This window comes from Eschscholzia californica, unplaced genomic scaffold (genome assembly GCF_041429995.1).
Source record: "Eschscholzia californica isolate CP2 unplaced genomic scaffold, dmEscCali1.0.p SCAF_5, whole genome shotgun sequence".
Lineage (NCBI taxonomy): Eukaryota > Viridiplantae > Streptophyta > Magnoliopsida > Ranunculales > Papaveraceae > Eschscholzia > Eschscholzia californica.
In genome coordinates, this window is record NW_028238472.1 from 51957525 (window position 1) to 51978773 (window position 21249).

A 21249-nucleotide genomic window follows, 5' to 3' on the forward strand; every position below is an offset into this window, starting at 1 on the left:
TCTCTCTTCTTGTTTCTTCTTTATTCTTCTTCTTCTACTTTCTTACTTGATTTCATTCAATCCCAGCTTACCCATTTCATGGGGTATATATGTATGTACAGGTAGATGAGCTTTGGTCATATTCAAGAAAAAAAAAAAAAAACCCAATTCAATCATCAAGTTTCATTTTAAAGTCTATTTTCCTCCAATTTAATCACGATCGATCATTCTCACTACTTCACCAAATTAAGGGTAAGGGTCTGATAAAAAAAAAAAGCCTAATCAATATCCATTAGTATGATTAATCCAATTCCTAAATCATATCATCGTTCTCTGGCAAGCAATCAAAAAACCCAATCATCAATTTCAATTTGGGGGGGTGATCTGTGTTTTCTATTGAAAATAGACACTTCATCCATGAAGAGAAAAAAGAAGAGGTATTTTCATTGGTGGTGGTGATTAATGGTAGAAATCTTCTTGAGTTGATTTGGGGGGATTCAGTTAAATTTAATGGGTATTTTACTTTCTCTTTCTTTCTCTCTCTTGATTCAGTTAAATTTAAGCATGGATGAGTTTACTAGTATTCTCTTTCTCTCTCTCTCTTGTTAAGATTTACTAGTATTAGTGTGTTAAACAATAAATTTGGTCGACCTATTCTATAGGGAAGCAGTTGTTTGTTAGCAAGTATTTAGGAGTAGACTGAGTAGTCCACTAGCTTATGAATTAGTTAGTCATGGAGATTATGATTCCTAGTTTTTAGCATTATTTGTTATGTACAACTCTATTTAAAGTCCTGTTAATGAGAATAAAGACATAACATTCTCCAAGTTCTGTTTACTCTAATATTTGTTCAACAAGTGGTATCCGAGCCTTCATCCAAAGACCTGGAGACAAGTATAAACAAAGGGAAAACAGAAAAGCAGCAGCTCTTAGTATTTGCAGCAGCAAGTGTTCAACAAGGGTAGATGGCATCAGACAACAACTTTGTGCAACCTTCAATCCCTCGCTTCGATGGTCATTATGATCATTGGAGCATGCTAATGGAGAATTTTCTGAGATCCAAAGAATATTGGAATCTCATTGAAAATGATATTGGAGAAACTCCCGCAGGAGAAGTGCCAACAGCAGCTCAAAGAAGAACATACGAAGAACTAAAGTTAAAGGATCTTAAAGCAAAGAACTACTTATTTCAAGCAATTGATCGCTCAATACTCGAGACTATTCTTGAGAAGGATACCTCTAAACAGATTTGGGACTCTATGAAGAAAAAATATCAAGGCACAACAAGAGTTAAGAGGCAGCAGCTTCAAACTCTTCGCAAAGAGTTTGAGATACTTCAAATGAAGCAAGGTGAGTCTGTTAATGATTATTTTTCCAGAACATTGACAATAGCAAACAAGATGCGAATTCATGGTGACAAACTTGATGATGTTGCTGTGACTGAAAAAATTCTCCGATCCATGACACCAAAGTTCGCTTATGTGGTTTGCTCCATTGAAGAATCAAGGGATGTTGATAAACTTTCTCTTGATGAACTACAAAGTTCTTTATTAGTACATGAGCAGAGAATGACAGTTGCACTCACTGAAGAACAAGCTTTGAAAGCTTCAATTAATGGTGGATCCTTTACATCAAAAGGGTCAGGGAGAGGCCGAGGTGGCACATATCGAGGAAGAGGACGCAGCAGGAACTACCAGAACTCATATTCACAAGGCAGAGGTCGAGGTTCAGAAAACCAAAACCAAGTTGGAAAATCAGCTCCTGCGCCAAGGTACGATAAATCTAATGTTGAATGTTTCCGATGTCATAATTATGGACATTATCGTTCAGAATGTTATACAAAGTTACCAAGAAATAAAGAAAAAGGAGAACAATCCAACTTTGCGGAGAAAAACGAAGTGGAAGAAACATTGTTGATGGCTTTTCAAGAAAAAGAGGAACCTGAAACAGACCTATGGTACCTGGATTCAGGTTGTAGCAATCATATGAGTGGATGTAAATCTTCATTCTCTGATTTGGATGAAGATTTTCGCAGCACTGTAAGGTTTGGAGACAACTCTAAAGTTGTTGTTATGGGAAAAGGTACTGTTCAAATCAGAACAAACATTAATAACATTGAAAGTATATCTAATGTGTTTTATGTTCCTGATTTGAAAAGTAATTTACTAAGTCTTGGTCAGCTACAAGAAAAAGGATATCACATCATCATTCAAGACAGAGTGTGTCAAATATATGATACAAACAGGGGTATGATTGCTCAGGTTCAAATGTCTACAAATCGGTTGTTCCCGTTGCGCCTCAAAACTATTAAGAGAGAAGGTGAAGCTTGCCACACTACTGAAGTAAGCAGCCCAAATGATCCAAACGACCCAGATGATGCAGCTTGTCAATCAACTAAAGCAAATAATTCATATGATGCAAATGGAAAGAAAAATCCATCATGGCTTTGGCATTTTCGCTATGGTCATCTGAACTTCAATGGTTTGAAGACACTATATCAACGGAGTATGGTTACAGGGCTTCCAGAAATCACTTGCTCATCACAAGTATGTGAGGAGTGTGTTGTGGGAAAACAACACAGAGAAGTCTTTCCGAAGAAAAAAGCTTGGAGAGCTCAAAAACCTTTGGAGCTGGTGCATTCAGACATTTGTGGACCTATACGTCCATTGTCTAATGGGAACAAAAGGTATTTTCTTACTTTAACTGACGATTATAGTAGGAAGACTTGGGTTTATTTCTTACATGAAAAATCAGAAACTTTCTCTGTTTTCAAAAGCTTCAAGACTCTTGTGGAAAAAGAAGTCGAAAGAAACATTAAGGTTCTTCGAACAGATCGAGGTGGAGAATTCAATTCCGAAGAATTTTCCAATTTTTGCGAGATGAAAGGAATTAAAAGGCAACTTACAACAGCCTACACACCTCAACAAAATGGTGTTTCCGAAAGGAAAAACCGTACAATTCTGAACATGGTTCGAAGTATGTTTGCAAGTTGTTGTGTTTCAAAGAAGTTTTGGCCTGAAGCGGTAAATTGGTCTGTTCATATATTAAATAGATGTCCAACCTTATCAGTAAAGAATATGACGCCTGAAGAAGCTTGGAGTGGGCAGAAACCATCAGTGAGTCACTTTAGAATCTTTGGGTGTTTAGCATACGCCCATATTCCGGATGAGAAACGAAAGAAACTTGACGAAAAGGGAGAAAAATGTATTTTTCTTGGACTTAGTGAGCATTCAAAAGCTTACAAGTTATACAATCCCGACACCAAAAAGCTCATAATCACTCGTGATGTTATATTTGATGAAGAAAGATCGTGGAAACAGATGGATAACAACACAAATCAACATAACATTCCAGCTGACCTTGAAACTGATGAAGACGAAGACAATTCAGCAACTATCACAGGAAGCAATCATCCAATAACTATCCAAACTGAAGTAGAACCTGCTAGCTCTTTGGAAGGAGTTGCTGATGAAATTACAGAAGATACACGAATTCAGCGTCAAAAAAGAAGACCAACTTGGATGCAAGATTATGAGGTTAGTGGTGTGAGTGAATATGTTGATGAACTAACACACTTTGCCTTGTTTTCAGAATTTGATCCTGTTGTATTTCAAGAGGCAGTAAAAGATGAAAAATGGCGAAAAGCCATGGATGAGGAGATAAAATCCATCGAAAAAAATAACACTTGGGAGCTAACGGAACTTCCTGCCGGTCAAAAATCAATTGGAGTTAAATGGGTATATAAAACAAAGCTGACTAGAAATGGTGAAATTGATAAACACAAAGCACGCCTTGTTGTAAAAGGCTATAAGCAAGAGTTCGGGGTGGACTATAATGAAGTCTTTGCCCCAGTTGCGAGGTTAGACACCATTCGACTAGTGCTCTCAATTGCTGCTCAAAGTTCTTGGCCTATTTTTCAATTAGATGTGAAGTCAGCCTTTCTACATGGAGATTTGCAAGAGCAAGTGTTCGTTGATCAACCACCTGGGTATGTGCAGCAAGGTAATGAAACTAAGGTATATAAGCTAAAAAAGGCACTCTATGGACTAAAACAAGCACCTCGAGCTTGGTACAGTCGCATAGATGCTTATTTTGGCAAAGAAGGATTTCAAAAGTGTCCATATGAACATACATTGTATACGAAAACTGGAAAAGAAGGAAAAATGCTAATCGTGTGTTTGTATGTAGACGATCTAATTTATACAGGAAGTGACAAAACTATGATTGATGAATTTAAAAACTCCATGATGACTGAATTTGATATGTCAGACCTTGGGCCAATGCACTACTTCCTTGGTATTGAAGTAGAACAATCCTCAACAGGAGTTTTTGTATCACAAAAGAAGTATGTCAAAGAAGTACTGGAACGCTTTGGAATGAAAAATTGCAACCCAGTAGGCACTCCAACTGAACCAGGGATGAAACTTACCAAAGACTTGGAAGGAGAAAAGATAAACAACACAATGTACAAGCAAATAGTGGGGAGCTTAATGTACTTAACAGCGACAAGGCCGGACATCATGTTTGCTGTAAGTCTTATTAGCAGGTTTATGGAGAATCCAACAGAGCTACATTTCTCTGCTGCAAAGAGAATTCTACGATATTTGCAAGGTACAATTGATCTCGGAATTTTTTATAAGAAAGGACAGAAATCAAGTCTTATTGGTTTCACAGATAGCGACTATGCGGGTGATCCAGACACTCGAAGAAGCACATCTGGTCATGTTTTCATGATGGGAACAGGAGCTATTTCATGGTCATCTAAGAAACAACAAGTTGTTTCTTTGTCCACAACTGAAGCTGAGTTTATTGCTGCAGCATCATGTGCCTGCTAAGCTATTTGGCTAAGAAGAATGCTTGAAGTACTGCATTACCATCAAGGAGTCACCACAGTCTATTGTGACAACAGTTCAACTATAAAACTCTCAAAAAATCCTGTTTTACATGGTAGAAGCAAGCATATTGATGTACGGTACCACTTCTTGCGTGACTTGACAAGGGACAAAGTCATCGATTTAGTTTTCTGCAAAAGTGAGAATCAGGTTGCCGATATTATGACCAAGCCTTTGAAATCAGCAACATTCCTGAAGTTGAGAGAACTACTTGGAGTTTGTTCTTTTGGACAAGTGCCTTGTTAAACTGATGTATGCACATTCAGTTTAAGGGAGGGTGTTAAGATTTACTAGTATTAGTGTGTTAAACAATAAATTTGGTCGACCTATTCTATAGGGAAGCAGTTGTTTGTTAGCAAGTATTTAGGAGTAGACTGAGTAGTCCACTAGCTTATGAATTAGTTAGTCATGGAGATTATGATTCCTAGTTTTTAGCATTATTTGTTATGTACAACTCTATTTAAAGTCCTGTTAATGAGAATAAAGACATAACATTCTCCAAGTTCTGTTTACTCTAATATTTGTTCAACATCTCTCTCTACAAAAATGAATAACCCACCAACTTCTGTTTGGCAAAATAAAATATTATTACTCTGACCATGCATGCATGTTGGATTCAAATGGCCTAACCTCAAGCTTAAGGTGGTAGTTCAGGATAAAAACGTCTTCTTACAATATAGACGGCTCTGATGTACACAAAGTATCAGTTCAAATCTTGGCCGTCGGATTAAACCCCACAAGTTTCTTTATATAGGAACGTCAGCCTCCATTTCTCTTACACCAACCTCAGAAGAAGAAGCAGAACTAACGACTGAAGAAGAAGAAGAAGAGAGAGAGAGATCCATCTTACTTAGGTAAATAAATTCCTATTACGGGTATCCATTGTTTTTCAATATGATAGTAGAATTTTTTTGATTGAATTTCAAAGTTTTTACTAGCATTTCTCATCTACTAATGGAGTTTTAATGGCGGATCTCTTTAAATATTTTTTTCTTGTAGTTGTAGAGTAGATGAACTCTCTCTCTTCTTCCCCCTCTTTCTTTTCTCTTCTCTCTCTCTCTCTCTCCAATTTCCCTCTCTTTCTCTATCTATCTAAGTTCCGGCTAAGGGGAGGGCCCATACGCCGGAATCCTCGTCTGGTTTTACAGACCAAGGATCCCGGCGAACCCACCCCTTCGCAAGAACTTAGATAGATAGAGAAACGCAGAGATAAAGGAAAGAGAGAGAGAGAGAGAGAGAAAGGACAGAGAGGAAAGAGAGAGAGAAGATGAGAAAAGAAAGAACTCCGGCGAGAATTGTCGGCCGGCTACATCAAAAGAATGGTGTGACACACGGGTGGCAACGGGTACCCATTTACCCGGAACCGAACCGGAATCGGAACTGTTTATGCCGGTTCTGGATTCTTATTTTGATATCCGATAAGAATTTAATACCCGACGGGTATTACCCGATTGGAACCGATAAGATTTCAATACTTATTGGGTATATCCGACGGGTACCCGATACCCGACTTTAATACGTAATTAGTTGAATTTTTCACAAATTTTAAGGTCCTAATTACTTATTGTATGATAAATATTTTCTAATCGTGTCGTTGAGTTGCTCACTTAACATAACATTCTTTATTGGTAATCAAATTATATCCAATAACAAATTCTATTGCAACTTATAATATATTATAATGAGATTTGTTACAAAATTTGAATAACTCATTCATGTATCTTTTATTAAATAGGTTTTACAAAAAATATCTGAGTTTTTGAATGAAGTATAACCTTCCTAATTAGTGTTAAAAATGATTAAATAAGAAGTCTTAAAAAGAACCGATAAATATCCGATACCCGACGGGTATCCGCAATTTTTATAGGTTCCGGTTCTGGATCCTTAAATTATGGAACCGGACCCGGAACCGCTAGGATCCGGAACTGTAATTTTTAATAGGTTCCGGTTCTGGGTAGTGAAATACCCGAACCGGAACCGACCCGTTGACACCCCTATGTTGTGTATGTTGTGTGTTAGGAGGAGAAATCTGATCCTATGAAATTTTGTACCCAACTTTTCTTGTTGGGGTTTTTGATTGTTGTCGAGTTCATATTAGTCCTTCTTCTGATTATGGGTATTGCTTGTTTTTTTTACCTTTATCAATTAGGTTGGGATCTTTGATTGTTGTTGAGTTCATAATATTACTTCTTCTTTTTCTGATTATGGGTATTGATTGATTTTTAAAATTACAGGTTTTTTGAGGTTGAATTTCAAACTAGTAGTAAATGGGGAAGAAATACCAGTTCCCTTTTGGACTTGTATTGGGTTTGATTGCTTTATCTACTATTTTCCAATTATGCGCTTCAAATCTGGTAAGAACTCAATTTCATCAATGTTTATGAAAGAGTAAACCAATAAATTTGATATTTAATTAGTGATGGGTGGTTTGATTTAAACAGGTTGCTAATGAGTGCTTTAAAGAATCATTTGGGTGGACATGGATTGTTTCAGGATATGAAGGTAATTTGTTGGTTATTCTTTTTATTTAATTCTTTTTCTGTTTTCATTACATGAATGGAATGGATTTAATCTGTTATTAGTATTAAATTTCTTAATTGGGTATTTGTAAAATGACGGAGAATATACCATATAGATTTAATCTGTTATTAGTATGAATGGAATGGATTTAATCTGTTAAGATCTTTGACTGTGAGCTCCTCGAGCTCAGTGAATCACTTTCCTTCTCCATTTCTAGACAGATTGTTTGAAGGTAGAGAGGATTGATACTGGTGGAGTTTAACTATGAAGTTGTATTCTAAGGCTAGTTTGGTCTAACTCTTCTTGAATCCGCTTATCTACTTCGCAAATGCTAAGTACATTGGTGATGTTATATCATGCCAAATACATTTCCGACCTGTTTAGCTCTGACTTTGTCATTTGTCACTCAACTTGTAATAGTCCCACATCACTTGAGAGAGCATTCAGAGTCTGGGGTTATAGGTGAATGCTCAAACTTAGTAAAGACAATATCAAGAACTGCTCTTCTCCGTTGCACAAAAAACAGTCCTAGTTTACTTGTATTAAGAACAATATATTGTTGAATCATGAAGTATTTCATATCTTGGGATACCAACCAACTATAGCAATTCTTCTAGAGAAAGCAATCACTATTCATCACACCTAAAACCTTTTGAAGTTTCTTTACAAAAATTATTTCCGTCTTGAAATAATCTCACGATAAGTTTGTATGCAAACATCTAAGTATTAAGTGTAATTTTTCTTAAAACACATGAAAGTGATTTCCTTGGCCGTTACGCTTAAAATGTATATGTATGTGTTATTTCAGGTGCACTTAAATATGCCACAATGAGAGACCTCAATAACTCCTTCACTCTTAAAGGCAGATTTGTTGTGCTACAGTTTGAGATTCGTCTCGAAAAGGGACTTGAATGTGGTGGTGCAGATCTAAAATACCCTAATCCTCAACATGGTGGATGGAAACCAGATAAATTTGATAACAAATCTTTGTACTCAATCATGTTCGGAATTGATAAATGTGGGTCGAATAAGGTTCGCTTTATTTTGAAGCAGAAGAACCCAAGGAGTGGGGAGTACGTCGAACACCATCTTAAGTTCCCTCCGACTGCCCCCTTTGACAAACTCTCCCATGTCTATACTGCGATTTTGAAGCCTAACAATGACTTGGTGTTTCTTATTGATGGGAAGCAGAAGAAGCATGCTAGTTTTCTGAACGGAGATGACTTTGAGCCACCTCTCATACCTGCCAAGACAATTTCGAATACTAATGACAAGAAGCCTGAGGATTGGGATGAACAAGACCAAATCCCAGACCTAGAAGCAGTAAAGCCTGGTCACTGTGAGACACTAAAGAGCAAGAGCCCCATCCGTGAGTCAGTACTTGGCTGGTGCGAGCGGGAAAATCCAAGGAATGTAAGGAATCTGGCTCACAGAGGAAAATGGCATTCACCACCGATTGACAACTCAAACTACAATGGCGCGCGAAAAGCTAAGGAGATTCCCAATCCTGACTACTATGTGCTTGACAAGCCTTATATTGAGAATGCTGCAGCTGTTGGAACTAAAAGTTGTACGACCGGAGATGGTATCAAGGTGAGTTGTTCTAGCCTTTTCGTCCCTTTAACTCGTTGCTTTGTGATTATAGTCTTTTGAGTTTATTTCTCTATATATAACTAACTTTGGGGATAATTTTTTTTTTTCAGAAGAAGATACTTGACCTTCTGTCCAAACTTTTCGAATTCTTGAAGATGTTCAAGTATAAAGCCGAACTAACTTGGCGCTCCCAGACTGCTATAATTTCAGTTACAATTTGCTATAATCAGTTCTGCTTTTTCACTTGGACCTATGAGATCAGATAATGCATGAGCCAAAGCACCAAAGATTTGCTCCTTCTGCATACATAATTTCGTATATGGTTTGCCTTTGTTCTTTCATTTACCATTTTTGGGTGAGTTTTCTTTTCGAGGGGAGATGGAACATTGTTTACAACATCGTGACTGCAAGTAGTGAGGAGATCCTGATACATACCGAGCGGAATCATGGAATCTGAAATTTGAAGGTCATGAGGACGAAAAATGAAAAACCTAAGGAAGCATCAACAAAATGAAAAGCCGAATGAATTTGTGGAAATTCTACATACACGAGAAGCTACTTGACGTCATTTTCAGGTTTGAGGCAGACGGTGCTACGATTACCTCATTTACCATTTATTGTTGTATTTTTTGTATAAGTTTATCTCAGTGTGCTATATATTATATGTGTTTGTAGCTTGTATAACATCACAGGTTAGATTTGAGAAAAGAAAAATGAAAAAAAAAACTGAAAAGAAAAGGAAAAAAGTACTGTCATAAGTTAGATTGTAAGTGAAAATTAGGTACCAAGAGTATGTTTTTTTGTTTGTGAGGGGATCATTTGTTTCATATAATGAATGTAGATGATATATAAGAATGAGTGTCCATTTTAATTAAAGTTTGTTAATGATGCTTAAACTGGTTAATGTGGGTAAAATTGAGTTGATTTTAATTAAAGTTTGTTTGATGATTTTGGTGTGCCATGAGTAGAGTTTCGTCACCCTTGGAGAAACAGAGACCTAGAAGGTAGAAACCAACTTGAAAATCACTCAAGAATAAGATAATGTCATGGATTAACAGCTAGAAGCATCGTGAATAAACTTTCACCTCATAATCACAAATAACAAACCCAAGTTAAAAACACTAAAATTGTTGAACCGGTTAATTAACATCACTAAATTTGAGTTGTATTCAATACTATTTCCTAATAAAATAATCTAATGGTTTTTATTAAGCCACATAAGCCATTAAAGATCTGGACTTTTTCTTTCCAATTAAAAAAAGGCAAGAGATCTTTATCACCTGGGGTTGGTGGTATTAACTAAATCATCTGTTTTTCAAAATATTATTATTAGTCTGACCACGTTGGATTCAAATAGTCCAACTGAACACATTTCCGGCAACATGGTACTTCAAATCATAGCCGTCGGAGTTACTTCATATACCGAAGCTCAGCCTCCATAACCTTTACTGTACAACATCTGCTTAGAGTACTCCATAACTTTGATTTTGGGCTTACTTGGTTCCAAGTAAGTAAGGTGCTGTTTGTTTTTTCAAATTTTCAGATCTGAAATCTGAATTGGAATCAATTCAGATTTCAGATGTTTGATTTCTTCATTTAAGAAAATCTGAAATGTTATCTGAATTGGATTATTGTCTGAATTGGCTGAAAAGTAGTCCATATTTTTCAGACTTCAAAACAAGTCTGAAAACAAAAGTCCATGGCTGAAATGAGTTAAATGGCATTTATGCCCCCATATGTTTTCAAAATATTCTACCATTATTTTATTTAGAACCAAAACCACCACCAAAACCACCAACAAAACCACCACCAAAACCACCAACAAAATCACCAACAAAACCACCACCGAAACCACTACCACCACCACCACAGAGACCACCACCACCGACACTACCACTGAAACCACCACCACCGATACTACCACTGAAACCACCACATCCCACTGAAACCGCCGCCACCACCACCCACCGAAACTACCACCACCACCACCACCACAACCAACTAAAACCGCCACCACCACCAACTGCCCGGACTACCACCAACAACAACACAGGTACAAATCCCCCCACTACCAGAACAGGAACTAGACCACCACCACAACACTAATCAAATCGGCACCACCACTAGAAACCAACCGTCACCACTAGAATCATGAACCACCAGATCTGTCAAGAAAGTGAATCGGAGAGAGAGATAGAGAGAGAAAAAGGTTTCAGAGAGAGATAGAGGGTTTCAAAGAGAGAAAGAGGGTCTCAGAGAGAGGGAGAAAATGAATCACAAAGAGAGAAAGATAGAGAGAGTTTGAACCTCGCCGGACTTCATGGCCGGACCTCCATTGTGCCTCCACTGCCGGACGTTTCTTGTTGGAGAGATGACGCTTGTTTTAGGGAGAGACGGCAAAGAGATGAAATAGAAAGAGGGGAAAGAATTTAGGGTTTGGTCTTTGGTTTATAAGGTAGGCCCATAGGGGGGAAAAATTGGGCTTTAGGTTTTATTTTTCAAAAACATTTAACAAGGGCATAAATGTCAAAATAACAATTCAGACTTATCAATTCAGATTTAAAAAACAAACATCTGACTTCTAAATTAATTTAGTCAATTCAGATTCAACCAATTCAGTTCAGACAATTCAGATTCAGCTAATTCAGATTCAGACATTAAAAAAAAAACAAACACCACCTAAGTATTTTACAAATGTACAAGGTGTGGTAATTGTGCTTATAACCACAATGATACTCTGTCTGAATTGTGTTACCATTCTATGTTCGATTTTCTTTCAACAAAAAAAAAAAATCTTCAATTTGACAAGGAAACTTTCTATCTAAAAGCATCTCCAACTGGACAGTCAAACTCAAAAACAGAGTATTGATTAGATTTTTTTGTGTTTTAGTTAAGAAAAATCATTTCCAATTGGACACTTAATTAGACATACTCAATGAAGATGTGGAGGTAGTTATTTCAAACAAGCTTAAACAACACTCTAAGTGTGAATGATTTTGGTTGTTATTCAAGACGGCTCGATTTTAAATGGTTAGTGATTTACACTCTCTATCCCTATCTCTAGGTCGCGTTTATCACATACACGATGATTAGTGATCTTGATTTATCAACAATAACTGAGACACTTAAACTTCTTGATTCATCTGGTTCAAATATTACGGAATTAGGTTTTCCTCGTTGTAATCCTTTGAGAGATGGTTAGTAATATGGTTGTAAGAAATCCTTCTTCAAGAACTTGATTTTATTTTCAATCGAATTGTACTTCAATTACAGATATCTGTATTTATACAATTAGAAAAGAAGAAAGTAAAATAGAAAATAGAAAAACAGAAAAGTTAGTTATGATAAGAAACTGACTTCAACTAACTTTTCTTTGTCTCAGCTCAAATGGTGTTATGATGGTGCCTTTATCAACTCTTCTCTACTCACAGTTGTGCTGGCCTTTAATTGTTTCTACTGGGTTTGACCGAGAGATTATCTCTTTGACTGGTCATACTTAGTCAAACATGACCTAAGTATAAAAGGCAAAATTATGCCCTAATTCCTTTGTTGTAGCCTTACACAAACCCTTGTTTCACAATGGTTTTCCCTATTCTAATCCTCTGCGAAATGGTCCACTTATCCAGATTTGTTTTTGGAATTACTTTTTTGTATTTTAGTTTGATTTCTTTCTATTTTTTTTCCAACTCATTTTCGGTTAGTTCAACAAAAAAAAAAAAACTCATTTTTCAGTTTCTTAGGCAACAACAATACGCGCTTTGGAGAGGGGAGTCGACTTTGATGCTATCATGCATGTATTAATATATAATGTATACAAGAAATATTTCTTAATTAATACATTTGTATCATATATTTTATTTGTGAGAAAGTCATTTGTTTTATAGGTAAGTTTGGATGATATGAGAATAAATGTGTAGTTTAATTAAAAAAAATTTATTGATGTTTAAAAATGGTTAACGTGGATGAATTTGAGTTGAGGTAATCATTACTTCATGACTTCGGTGTGCCATGAGTATAGTTCATGGCCTTTGAAATATAACATAAAGCTGAGAAGGCTTGGCAACTTTAATTTGGATGTACAAGGTCTTGTATTTGGGTTTGTAATAACTATCATAGGTACGTCCGCGTTTAACATTCTACAAAAGTTCTATTCATCCTCCATTCTGGTCCCTATTCCAACCGTTCGTTAATGTGGCGACATATTATTGGAGTATATTTTCTCGTCATTTTCTCTCCAATTGGCCCACACTCAAGTGATACGTCGTCACATCAACGGAGAACTGGGAGAGAGACCAAAATGGATACATGAATAGAATTTCTCAACATTATATCCACAACTTATTTGACATGTAAATTTTCAAGAGAAGGACATTTACCAAGCCAAAACCCAAAGTGGTGGATCAAAGTTAAATGTTTCAACTTTATCGAAACATAAATGTAAGCATTAGCTCTCAACCTTTGATATGTTACCTTTATACCTTAGAGTGTATTTTTGTGTAGAATTCCAAACTAAGTCGGCATTAGTACTCTATATTGTTGTTCATAGATATAGATATTGTTGTTCCATGACAATATAGATTTATTATAGATGTTTTTTCAATAGCGACAATAGAAAATCATGTCTCATACATCAAACATCATTGGGTTGATGCATCATAAGCGTATATCATACATCATTGAACATATATCAGAACATCATTTGGTTGATTTCAACTTGCCTAGATTATTCAATTTCCTAGGGTTGAAATCACAGGGGAAACAAAAAAAAAATCAATTTTTTCACTTATTTCGGATTTCTCAAATTATTTAGTTTTCCGAAGTTGAAATTGGTGGGTAAAAACCGATTTTCACCAATAATTCAGTTTGTTGCGATCGAAATTTGCAAGCAAAGTCGGTTGAACTCAACCGAGAATGTTAGTATAATTACTTGGAGTTTGAATCATGTCCAAAAAATAATTTTGGTAGAGAATTTTGACATTTCCTTAATTGTTTTAGGTGTCCCTTCACCCATGGTAGTTGACACAAAAATGCACTTTGTAACTCTTGATGATTCCATGAAATGAAGATGTTGTTTGGGGATTTGTATTTGAGAGAAACACAAGAAATGACCTACAAAATTGAAGAAGCATAGATTCCTTTCGGTTATGCTTTTGGTCAACTTGTTTTGTCTCATTAGGTGCATTTAGTTTTGGGGCAAGAGCCCAAGTACAATTATAGCCGTTAGATATGGTGATTTATATTAACTTGGAGATACTTCCTGAATCAAATAATCCAATGGTTTTTTATTAAGCCACGGAAGCCATAACAGATCTAGACTTTTTCTTTCTAATTAAAAAACAGCAGGAAAGAAAGCAGAGATCTAACAGTAATTAGTCATCTATATGTCATTTCAGATCTCATTCATGGATATGCTATGTACTACTAGATGAGCAGCTCTGTAAAAATGTCACAAGAAGAAGAAGAAGAAGAAGAAGAAGAAGAAGAAGAAGATGAAGAAGAAGAAGGGTTCATTTGTTACCGACTCTCTGTTTCTCTCTCTAGTAAAAGAATCTCATTCCACCTACGATTGCCATTTGGGATTTTGGGGTAGGTACGTCGCTTTTAGGCCAAAATTTAAATATTAGTATTGCTTTGATCGAATTAGATTCAAACGACCCATAATGGTCAGGACGGCAAATCGACGGATGTAATCTCACGAAAAGTATGAGTTCAAAAATTGACCGTCCGAATCCTCTAAATCTCCTGCTATATAAACCTCACTTCGCCTCCATTTTTTCCCACAACTCACAAACAAAGAGAAGATAAGAACAAGAAGAAGAAGAAGAGAATTCAGATACAGAAATTTGGGTAAGGTTTTTTTACTTTCATTTCTCCTCTAACCCATAATCAAAAAGATCTAATAATGGAGTTTTAATGGCTGAGTTTTAATTTTTTTTTTCTTCAATCAGGTTGAGTTCAGATCTTTAGATTAGTAGTTCTTCTTCTTATTATGACAATGGGTTTTGATTGTTTTTCAAAATTACAGGATTTGAGATCGAAATTCAAACTAGTATTGATGGTGAAATACCAAATTCCTTTACGAGCTTTTCTGGGTTTGATTGCTTTATCTACTGTTTTTCGGTTATGCGATCCTGATGTGGTAAGAACTCAATTTCCCACCAAATTTCATCACACAAAAAAAACTGATACTAAATTGGATTACTTAGTAATGGGTTGGGTTTGATTTAAAATACAGGTGGTGTTTAATGATTCCTTCTTACAAGAACCATTTTCGAAGAGATTGAATGATGGATATGAAGGTAATTTGTTGGTTATTTTTTACTCATAATCATTCTAATTCTCTGTTTTCATTTCCTCAATTAATGGATTTAATATGTGGTTATTAAATTTCCTAATCGGGCATTAGTAAAAGATATTTATGGTTTGATTTAAATCAGTTGCTGGAATAAGAGCTTGATTTTTGGGATTTACAGAATAGGTAATGGGAGCGGCTGTAGGCGCCTCCCAAAACTACTGTAGGGGCCTCCCCTCTGTAGGCGCCTCCCAAAACATCTATAGGGGCCTCTTGAGCACCTCCATCGTCTTCTTCTCTTCTTCGTTTTTCTTCTTTCTCTCTCTATTTTCAATCTAACAATCAACCAACTAAAATCCATTAATCTTCAAAAAGATTAAACACAAGATTAAACCCTGAACTCTAAACCCGTTTTCAATCGTTTTCGGCTTCCTTCTCTCTCTACTTTCTTTATCTTAAACCAACTCAAAAACATAATGAAAATCCTAGATTTTGCCAGCCAACTTCGAAAGCGTGATGAAGAACCCCTAGATATGTTGTCTCGAAAGTGTGATGAAGAAAACCTAGATCTACTGTCCAATTTCAAGTGTAATGAAGAACCTCACCATTAATGAAGATCCAAACCATTAATGAAGAAACCCTAGATATACTTTGTCTATCTTCTCTCGGAGTGATCAGTCCGAAGTCTAAAGGATGGCCTCGGCTTGGGCCAGTCCTAGACCTATCGGACTGGACAATCCAACCTATTTCTGACTGGGCCAGTGCGAGGCAAAACTTTGAGCCTCGGACTGGTCAGTCCGAGTGGGGGGCGCCTATAGGTGTCGGGTGTTGACTACGGTCAAACAGAAATTGGAGGCCCCTATAGCATTTCGAGAGGCGCCTTTAGACGCGCCCATAGGTAATTCATTTAGGTCTTCTTTTTGAACCATGATTGAGTTGGGCTCACATAATACAGTTTAACCTCTACTAGTATAGTTTGGCCTAATCTTATATATCCTAATTTTGGACTCGGAGAGAGAGAGTTTAGAGGCAACTGAGTGTTGGGATTTTTTAGTGAGTTATAAATATTAAAACCCTTCAAAAATCTTTGTAATCTTGTTCTTCATTCGTGGTGACAATCAGCGGGTCATTGCTCGCCGTGAAGTAGGTCTCACTAACCAAACAACCAAAGTCTCTTGTGTTCCTGTGATTGTTTACTTCCATTCTTGTTTTTCTTGGTTTCCTTGTTCTTCGTCGTAACATGGTAAAACAGTTCTAAGTTCACCATATCATGTTGGGATCATCAATTGTTAAGTAGATAGAGCTCATATTATTGTTGTGTGAGCTCGTTCTCATTGATACATTTTCCTTCTTGTTTCTAGACAGATTGTTTGAGTTTATAATAAAACTGTAGTTTAAGGCTCATTCCGCCCCACTCTTCTTGAATTCGCCCATCTACTTTACAAATTTTAAGTGCATAGGTGATGTCGTATTTCAGGTGTACCCAAGCATGCCAAAAGAGACTTGGATATGAGAGAGCTTGGTGCTAATGGCAGATTAGTTGACCTACTGTTTGAGATTCGTCTAGAAAAGGGACTTGAATGTGGTGGTGCATACCTAAAATACCTTCCACCCAAACTGAAAGAATTTGATAACTCTTCGTACTCAATCATGTTTGGACTTGATAAATGTGGATCGAAGAATAAAGTTCACTTTGTTTTGAAGCACAAGAACCAAACGAGTGGGGAGTACATCGAGCACCACCTTAAGTCGCCTCTGATTGTCACCTCGGACGAACTCTGCCATGTCTGTACTGCCATTTTGAAACCTAACAATGACTTGGTGATTGTTATTGACGGGAAGCAGAAGAAACATGCTAATTTTCTGAACAAAGATGACTTTGAGCCACAACTTCTCATACCTGCCAAGACAATTTCGGATCCTAACAATGAGAAGTCTGTGGATAGGGATGAACAAGCAAAAGTCTCAGACACAGAAACAGTAAAGCCCGGCGATTCTGAGACACCACAGAGCAAGAGCTCCATCCACGAGTCAGTACTTGGCTGTTGCGAGCAGGAAAACCCAAGGAAGGTAAGCAATTCGGCTCACAGAGGAAAATTCCATTCGCCTCCAATCGACAACCCAAACTACACCGGCACACGGAAGGCTAAGGAGATTCCAAACCCTGACTACTGTGAGCTTAAAAAGCCTTATTTCGAGCCAATTGTTGCCATTGGAAGTAAAAGTTATACGACCGAAGATAGTATCAAGGTAATTTGTGCTAGCCTCTTCATCTCTTCAACTCATTGTTTTTGTGATTATAGACTTTTGAGTTTCTTTCTCTACATATAACTCTGAGTTTGGGGATAATTTTCTTTCCTTTTTTTTTGCAGAAGAAGATACTTGACCTTCTATCCAAGCTCGTCGATTTCTTGAAGATGTGCAAGTATGAAGTCAAGCTAACTCATCGCCCCCAGAGTATAGTCATTTCAGTTACCGTTTGCTATGGTAGGTTCTGCTTTTTCACTTGGAGCTATGAAATCTAGACGGCGACATGAGCCGAAGTACCAAACATTTCCTCCTTCTGAGTACATCTTCATGTACGGTTGCTTTTGTTTGTTCATTTATCATTTTTTGATGTGATTTTTGTGAGTTTTCACTTTGAGGATAGAAGATGGAATATTGTTTACAAGACAAGTTGTGAGGAGATCCTGAGACATACCGAACAGAAGCATAGAATCCGAAATTTGAAGCCCATGAGAACCATCTCCTCCGAGTGTTAGTTTATCTCAATGTGTTATATATAATGTGTTTTTGTAGCTTGTATAACGGCATATGTTAGATATGTAAAACAAAAAAGAAAAAAGAAAAAAAAAAAAAAAAAAAAAAAGGAATGTCATGAGTTAGATTTGTATGTGTCAATATTAGGTACTACATTTGTATTATATATTTTGTTTGTGAGAAGATCATTTGTTTTATATGTAAGTTTGGATGATATCAGATCAAGTGTTAGTTTAATAAAAGTTTGTTAATGATGCTTAAAACTGGTTAATATGGATGATTTTGAGTTGAGATATTGAGAGATGATTTTGGTGTGCCATGATTATAGTTGAAATCGATGGGAAAAAACCATCTTTTTCTCTTATTTCGGTTCGTACTCACCAGTTTCAACTTCCCCAATTTATTCAGCTTCCCAGAGCTGAAATTGGTAGGCAAGAACCGATTTTCTCCAAGAAATTCAGTCTGTTGCGATCGAAATTTTCTTCAAATAACCTACAATATACTTCATCAAACATGTAATATGTGTTAGAAAATGTCAATATAACTGGTTGGAGTCTGAATCATGTCAAAAGACGATTTGTTGAAAAACTTTGGCGTTTCTCTAATAGTTAAAAAAAATTGACTTTTCTAATAGCTTTAGGTCTCCTTCATCGATGGTGGTTTACAAATAAACCTTGATGATTCCAACAAAACTAACACTAAAGTAACCTAAAAATACAAATTCAAGCTTATAAAATATCCGAAGCCTAAATAAATCTCGAATAGTGTGTAAATTGTCACTGTTACTTGATATTTGGTTACTGACCGAAAACTTTATTTAATTCTGACTTAATCTGAACAAATCTCAACATCTAACATGGCTCACATCAGATGTTGATCGTTGGCGTGTGTGTCGTTGAAAGCGTAAGACAACTTTTACAATTAATATTTCATCGTAATCTCTCCGGATTATTTTGAAATCTTCTCACGCACCACCACTATGGCCATATGATATCGTCCCTTCATTTAATCTTATTTGGACCGTTGATCATCAATGGAACGCAGAGGTGATAGAGCAATCTCATCACAAATTGGAATTCAGGACTTTTAGTGAATATTGTGAATTAGCTTCTGATCAAGCATACCACGGTGAGTCACATCAAATGTCAAGATTTGGTTGAGGAGATAGAGTTTGTATTTTTAATTTTTAATTTTTATTATATTTTTTGGTAGTACTTTTTACAATACGGATCTTTCCGACCCCCATCAACCAAAACTTGTGATTACCTCCCTGTCTTCAACCATTCTTGGACTTCTCACGAGTGCATTAGCTTTGGCCTTTGGGGGCAAGACCCCAAGTGCTATTATAGCCGTTAGATATGCTGATTTACATTAAATTAGAGATGATAAATAGGTGACTTCGAGATACTTCCTAATCAAATAAATCCGATGGTTTTTATTAAGCCACATAATCCCTTAAAAATCTGGATTCCTTTTTGTCCAATTAAAAAACGCGGGAAACAAGCATAGATCTACCCGCCTAGATTACAATAAGTCGTCTACTAGATGAGCTTTGCCTCTGTTCATATTCCAATAAAACAAACCCTTGCCATAAAGTTCATATTCCAATCAAACAAACCCTTGCCATAAAGTTCAGTCTAGAGTCAACTCCTCCCAATTTAATCATGACATTACTCACAAGTTCACCATACTAATCAGGGGCGGAACCAAGATTTCATACTAGGGAGGGCAAGCGTAAAGTCTCTATAAAGTAAACTTCTAAATATAATCATATGGTCTTACAAGATACAACACAAGACAAGTTTTTTAAGAACACTCTTTCTGTCTTTTATATCATAATTTTTATATTTATCTTAACAACCTAAATAAAATAATAAAAGTAATCTTTTGACTTAAATTCATAAATTAACGTTACATTAGATAGCTCGATTGAGTACCAAATTATTCAATGACACTTGACGTAAAAGAATTACATAGTCAAGAGTATATCCAAGTTAAATCAAGATTTTCTCTAGCAATTGCCACTTAATTTAAGTCCCCTTACTCTTTCAAAGCAAAATGAAAATTAAAAGAAAGCTGAGGCAGGCTCAAGGACTTGAACGTGGGTGTTTGGGTTGGAAGGATAAAGTTTGCACCACTAGAGCTAAAGCAAAGTTTGTAAATAGTTGTAGCTTAGCTTGTATTTGTGGAGATCAGGCCGGGCAACTGCCCAGCCTGGTCTCCACATAGTTCCGCCCATGGTACCAATCAATGGCTTAATCTTATAACCCATGTCTGTATTGTTCAGATCTTGATCATCTTGAATGGAAAAAATCAAAATGATTCTTGGGTTGACAATGTCTTTTATCAAAATGATTCTTGGGCTAAGGCGGGTCGGCAACCTTGTTGCCTCGACTCTCCCATAATACAATGTATCAGACCCAAAAAAAAAAAAATCGAGTTGCCTAAGCAGTTTAAGATACGTGATGCTGACTAGTGTTAAAACTGGAATCCTTTGGTGACTAGCAAGATGTGTCAAAAATCTGAATACAAAATTGGAACTTAAGTCCACCGATTTGAGTTGTATTCAATAGTTCATGGCCCATTTGGGATGGGTGGACTTGAACCACTTTTGTAATCAAATGGCTCGACTCCACCGTTTTCAAATTGACAAAAATATAGGAGGTGCTTTTAGCCATTTTCTGGGATAATAACTTGAAAACCTCGAGGTAAACCAAAGGGATCAATCAAATGATCGGATGGTTGTTGTTCAACCAACCAGAAAAGTCTGGACCAACGCGGGAAACGAGCAGAGACTGACCCCCCCGGCCCCCGCCTAAATTAATTAATTTTAGCCTGAAAGGGACCTACTTTTACATGAAAAAGGAAAGAAACAGAGTACCTTCAAATTGATACGATAAAAAAAAGGGTGCTTCTAAAGGCACCGCGCCAAAAAGCTGTTAGCATCCATCTCTGTTAGCACCGGACCCAACCGCTCATTTCTCTATTAGCACCAAAAAACTATGTAGGCACCAGTCCTTTCTCAGTTAACTTTAACCCGTCCATCCATCTCTCACAAAACCAACAAGAAATCTCAATTTCAAAGTTTCTCTCTCAAAGCAAACCGAGTACCGGATTATCTAAATCGAAGCTTCTCTTACCACGGGTTCCCAATTTCGAAGTTTCTCTCTCTTACCTGGTATAAGAGATCTAGTTAGTGAACAATATGAAAAA

At 36.6% G+C, this 21249-nt stretch overlaps 1 protein-coding gene across 4 annotated transcripts; it reads left to right on the forward strand.

Moving 5' to 3' along the window:
* The first annotated feature begins 56 nt into the window (after positions 1 to 56).
* On the forward strand, positions 57 to 18255 carry LOC147540425 (calnexin homolog). 4 transcript variants are annotated; one of them, XM_086644375.1, is made up of 6 exons: positions 57 to 493; positions 5626 to 5725; positions 7106 to 7225; positions 7313 to 7373; positions 8200 to 8984; positions 17649 to 18173. In XM_086644375.1, exons 3-6 carry the CDS (start codon positions 7139 to 7141, stop codon positions 17799 to 17801), a joined length of 1086 nt encoding a protein of 361 aa, XP_086500501.1. In that variant the 5' UTR covers positions 57 to 493; positions 5626 to 5725; positions 7106 to 7138; the 3' UTR covers positions 17802 to 18173. The 4 variants fall into 4 exon arrangements, with proteins under 4 accessions (XP_086500501.1, XP_086500499.1, XP_086500500.1 ...); XM_086644373.1 differs by lacking the exons at positions 57 to 493; positions 17649 to 18173 and adding exons at positions 5436 to 5480; positions 9095 to 9880 and having other exon boundaries at positions 5579 to 5725; XM_086644374.1 differs by lacking the exons at positions 57 to 493; positions 5626 to 5725; positions 17649 to 18173 and adding exons at positions 6948 to 6987; positions 9095 to 9880.
* The last annotated feature ends 2994 nt before the right edge of the window (positions 18256 to 21249 follow it).

Bases quoted from the DNA above. Each gene is read 5' to 3' on its own strand.
- LOC147540425 (XM_086644373.1), top strand. From the start codon at position 7,139: ATGGGGAAGAAATACCAGTTCCCTTTTGGACTTGTATTGGGTTTGATT. The intron at 7,374-8,199 runs GTAATTTGTTGG...GTGTTATTTCAG, and splicing joins GATTGTTTCAGGATATGAAG to GTGCACTTAAATATGCCACA. The intron at 8,985-9,094 runs GTGAGTTGTTCT...TTTTTTTTTCAG, and splicing joins CGACCGGAGATGGTATCAAG to AAGAAGATACTTGACCTTCT.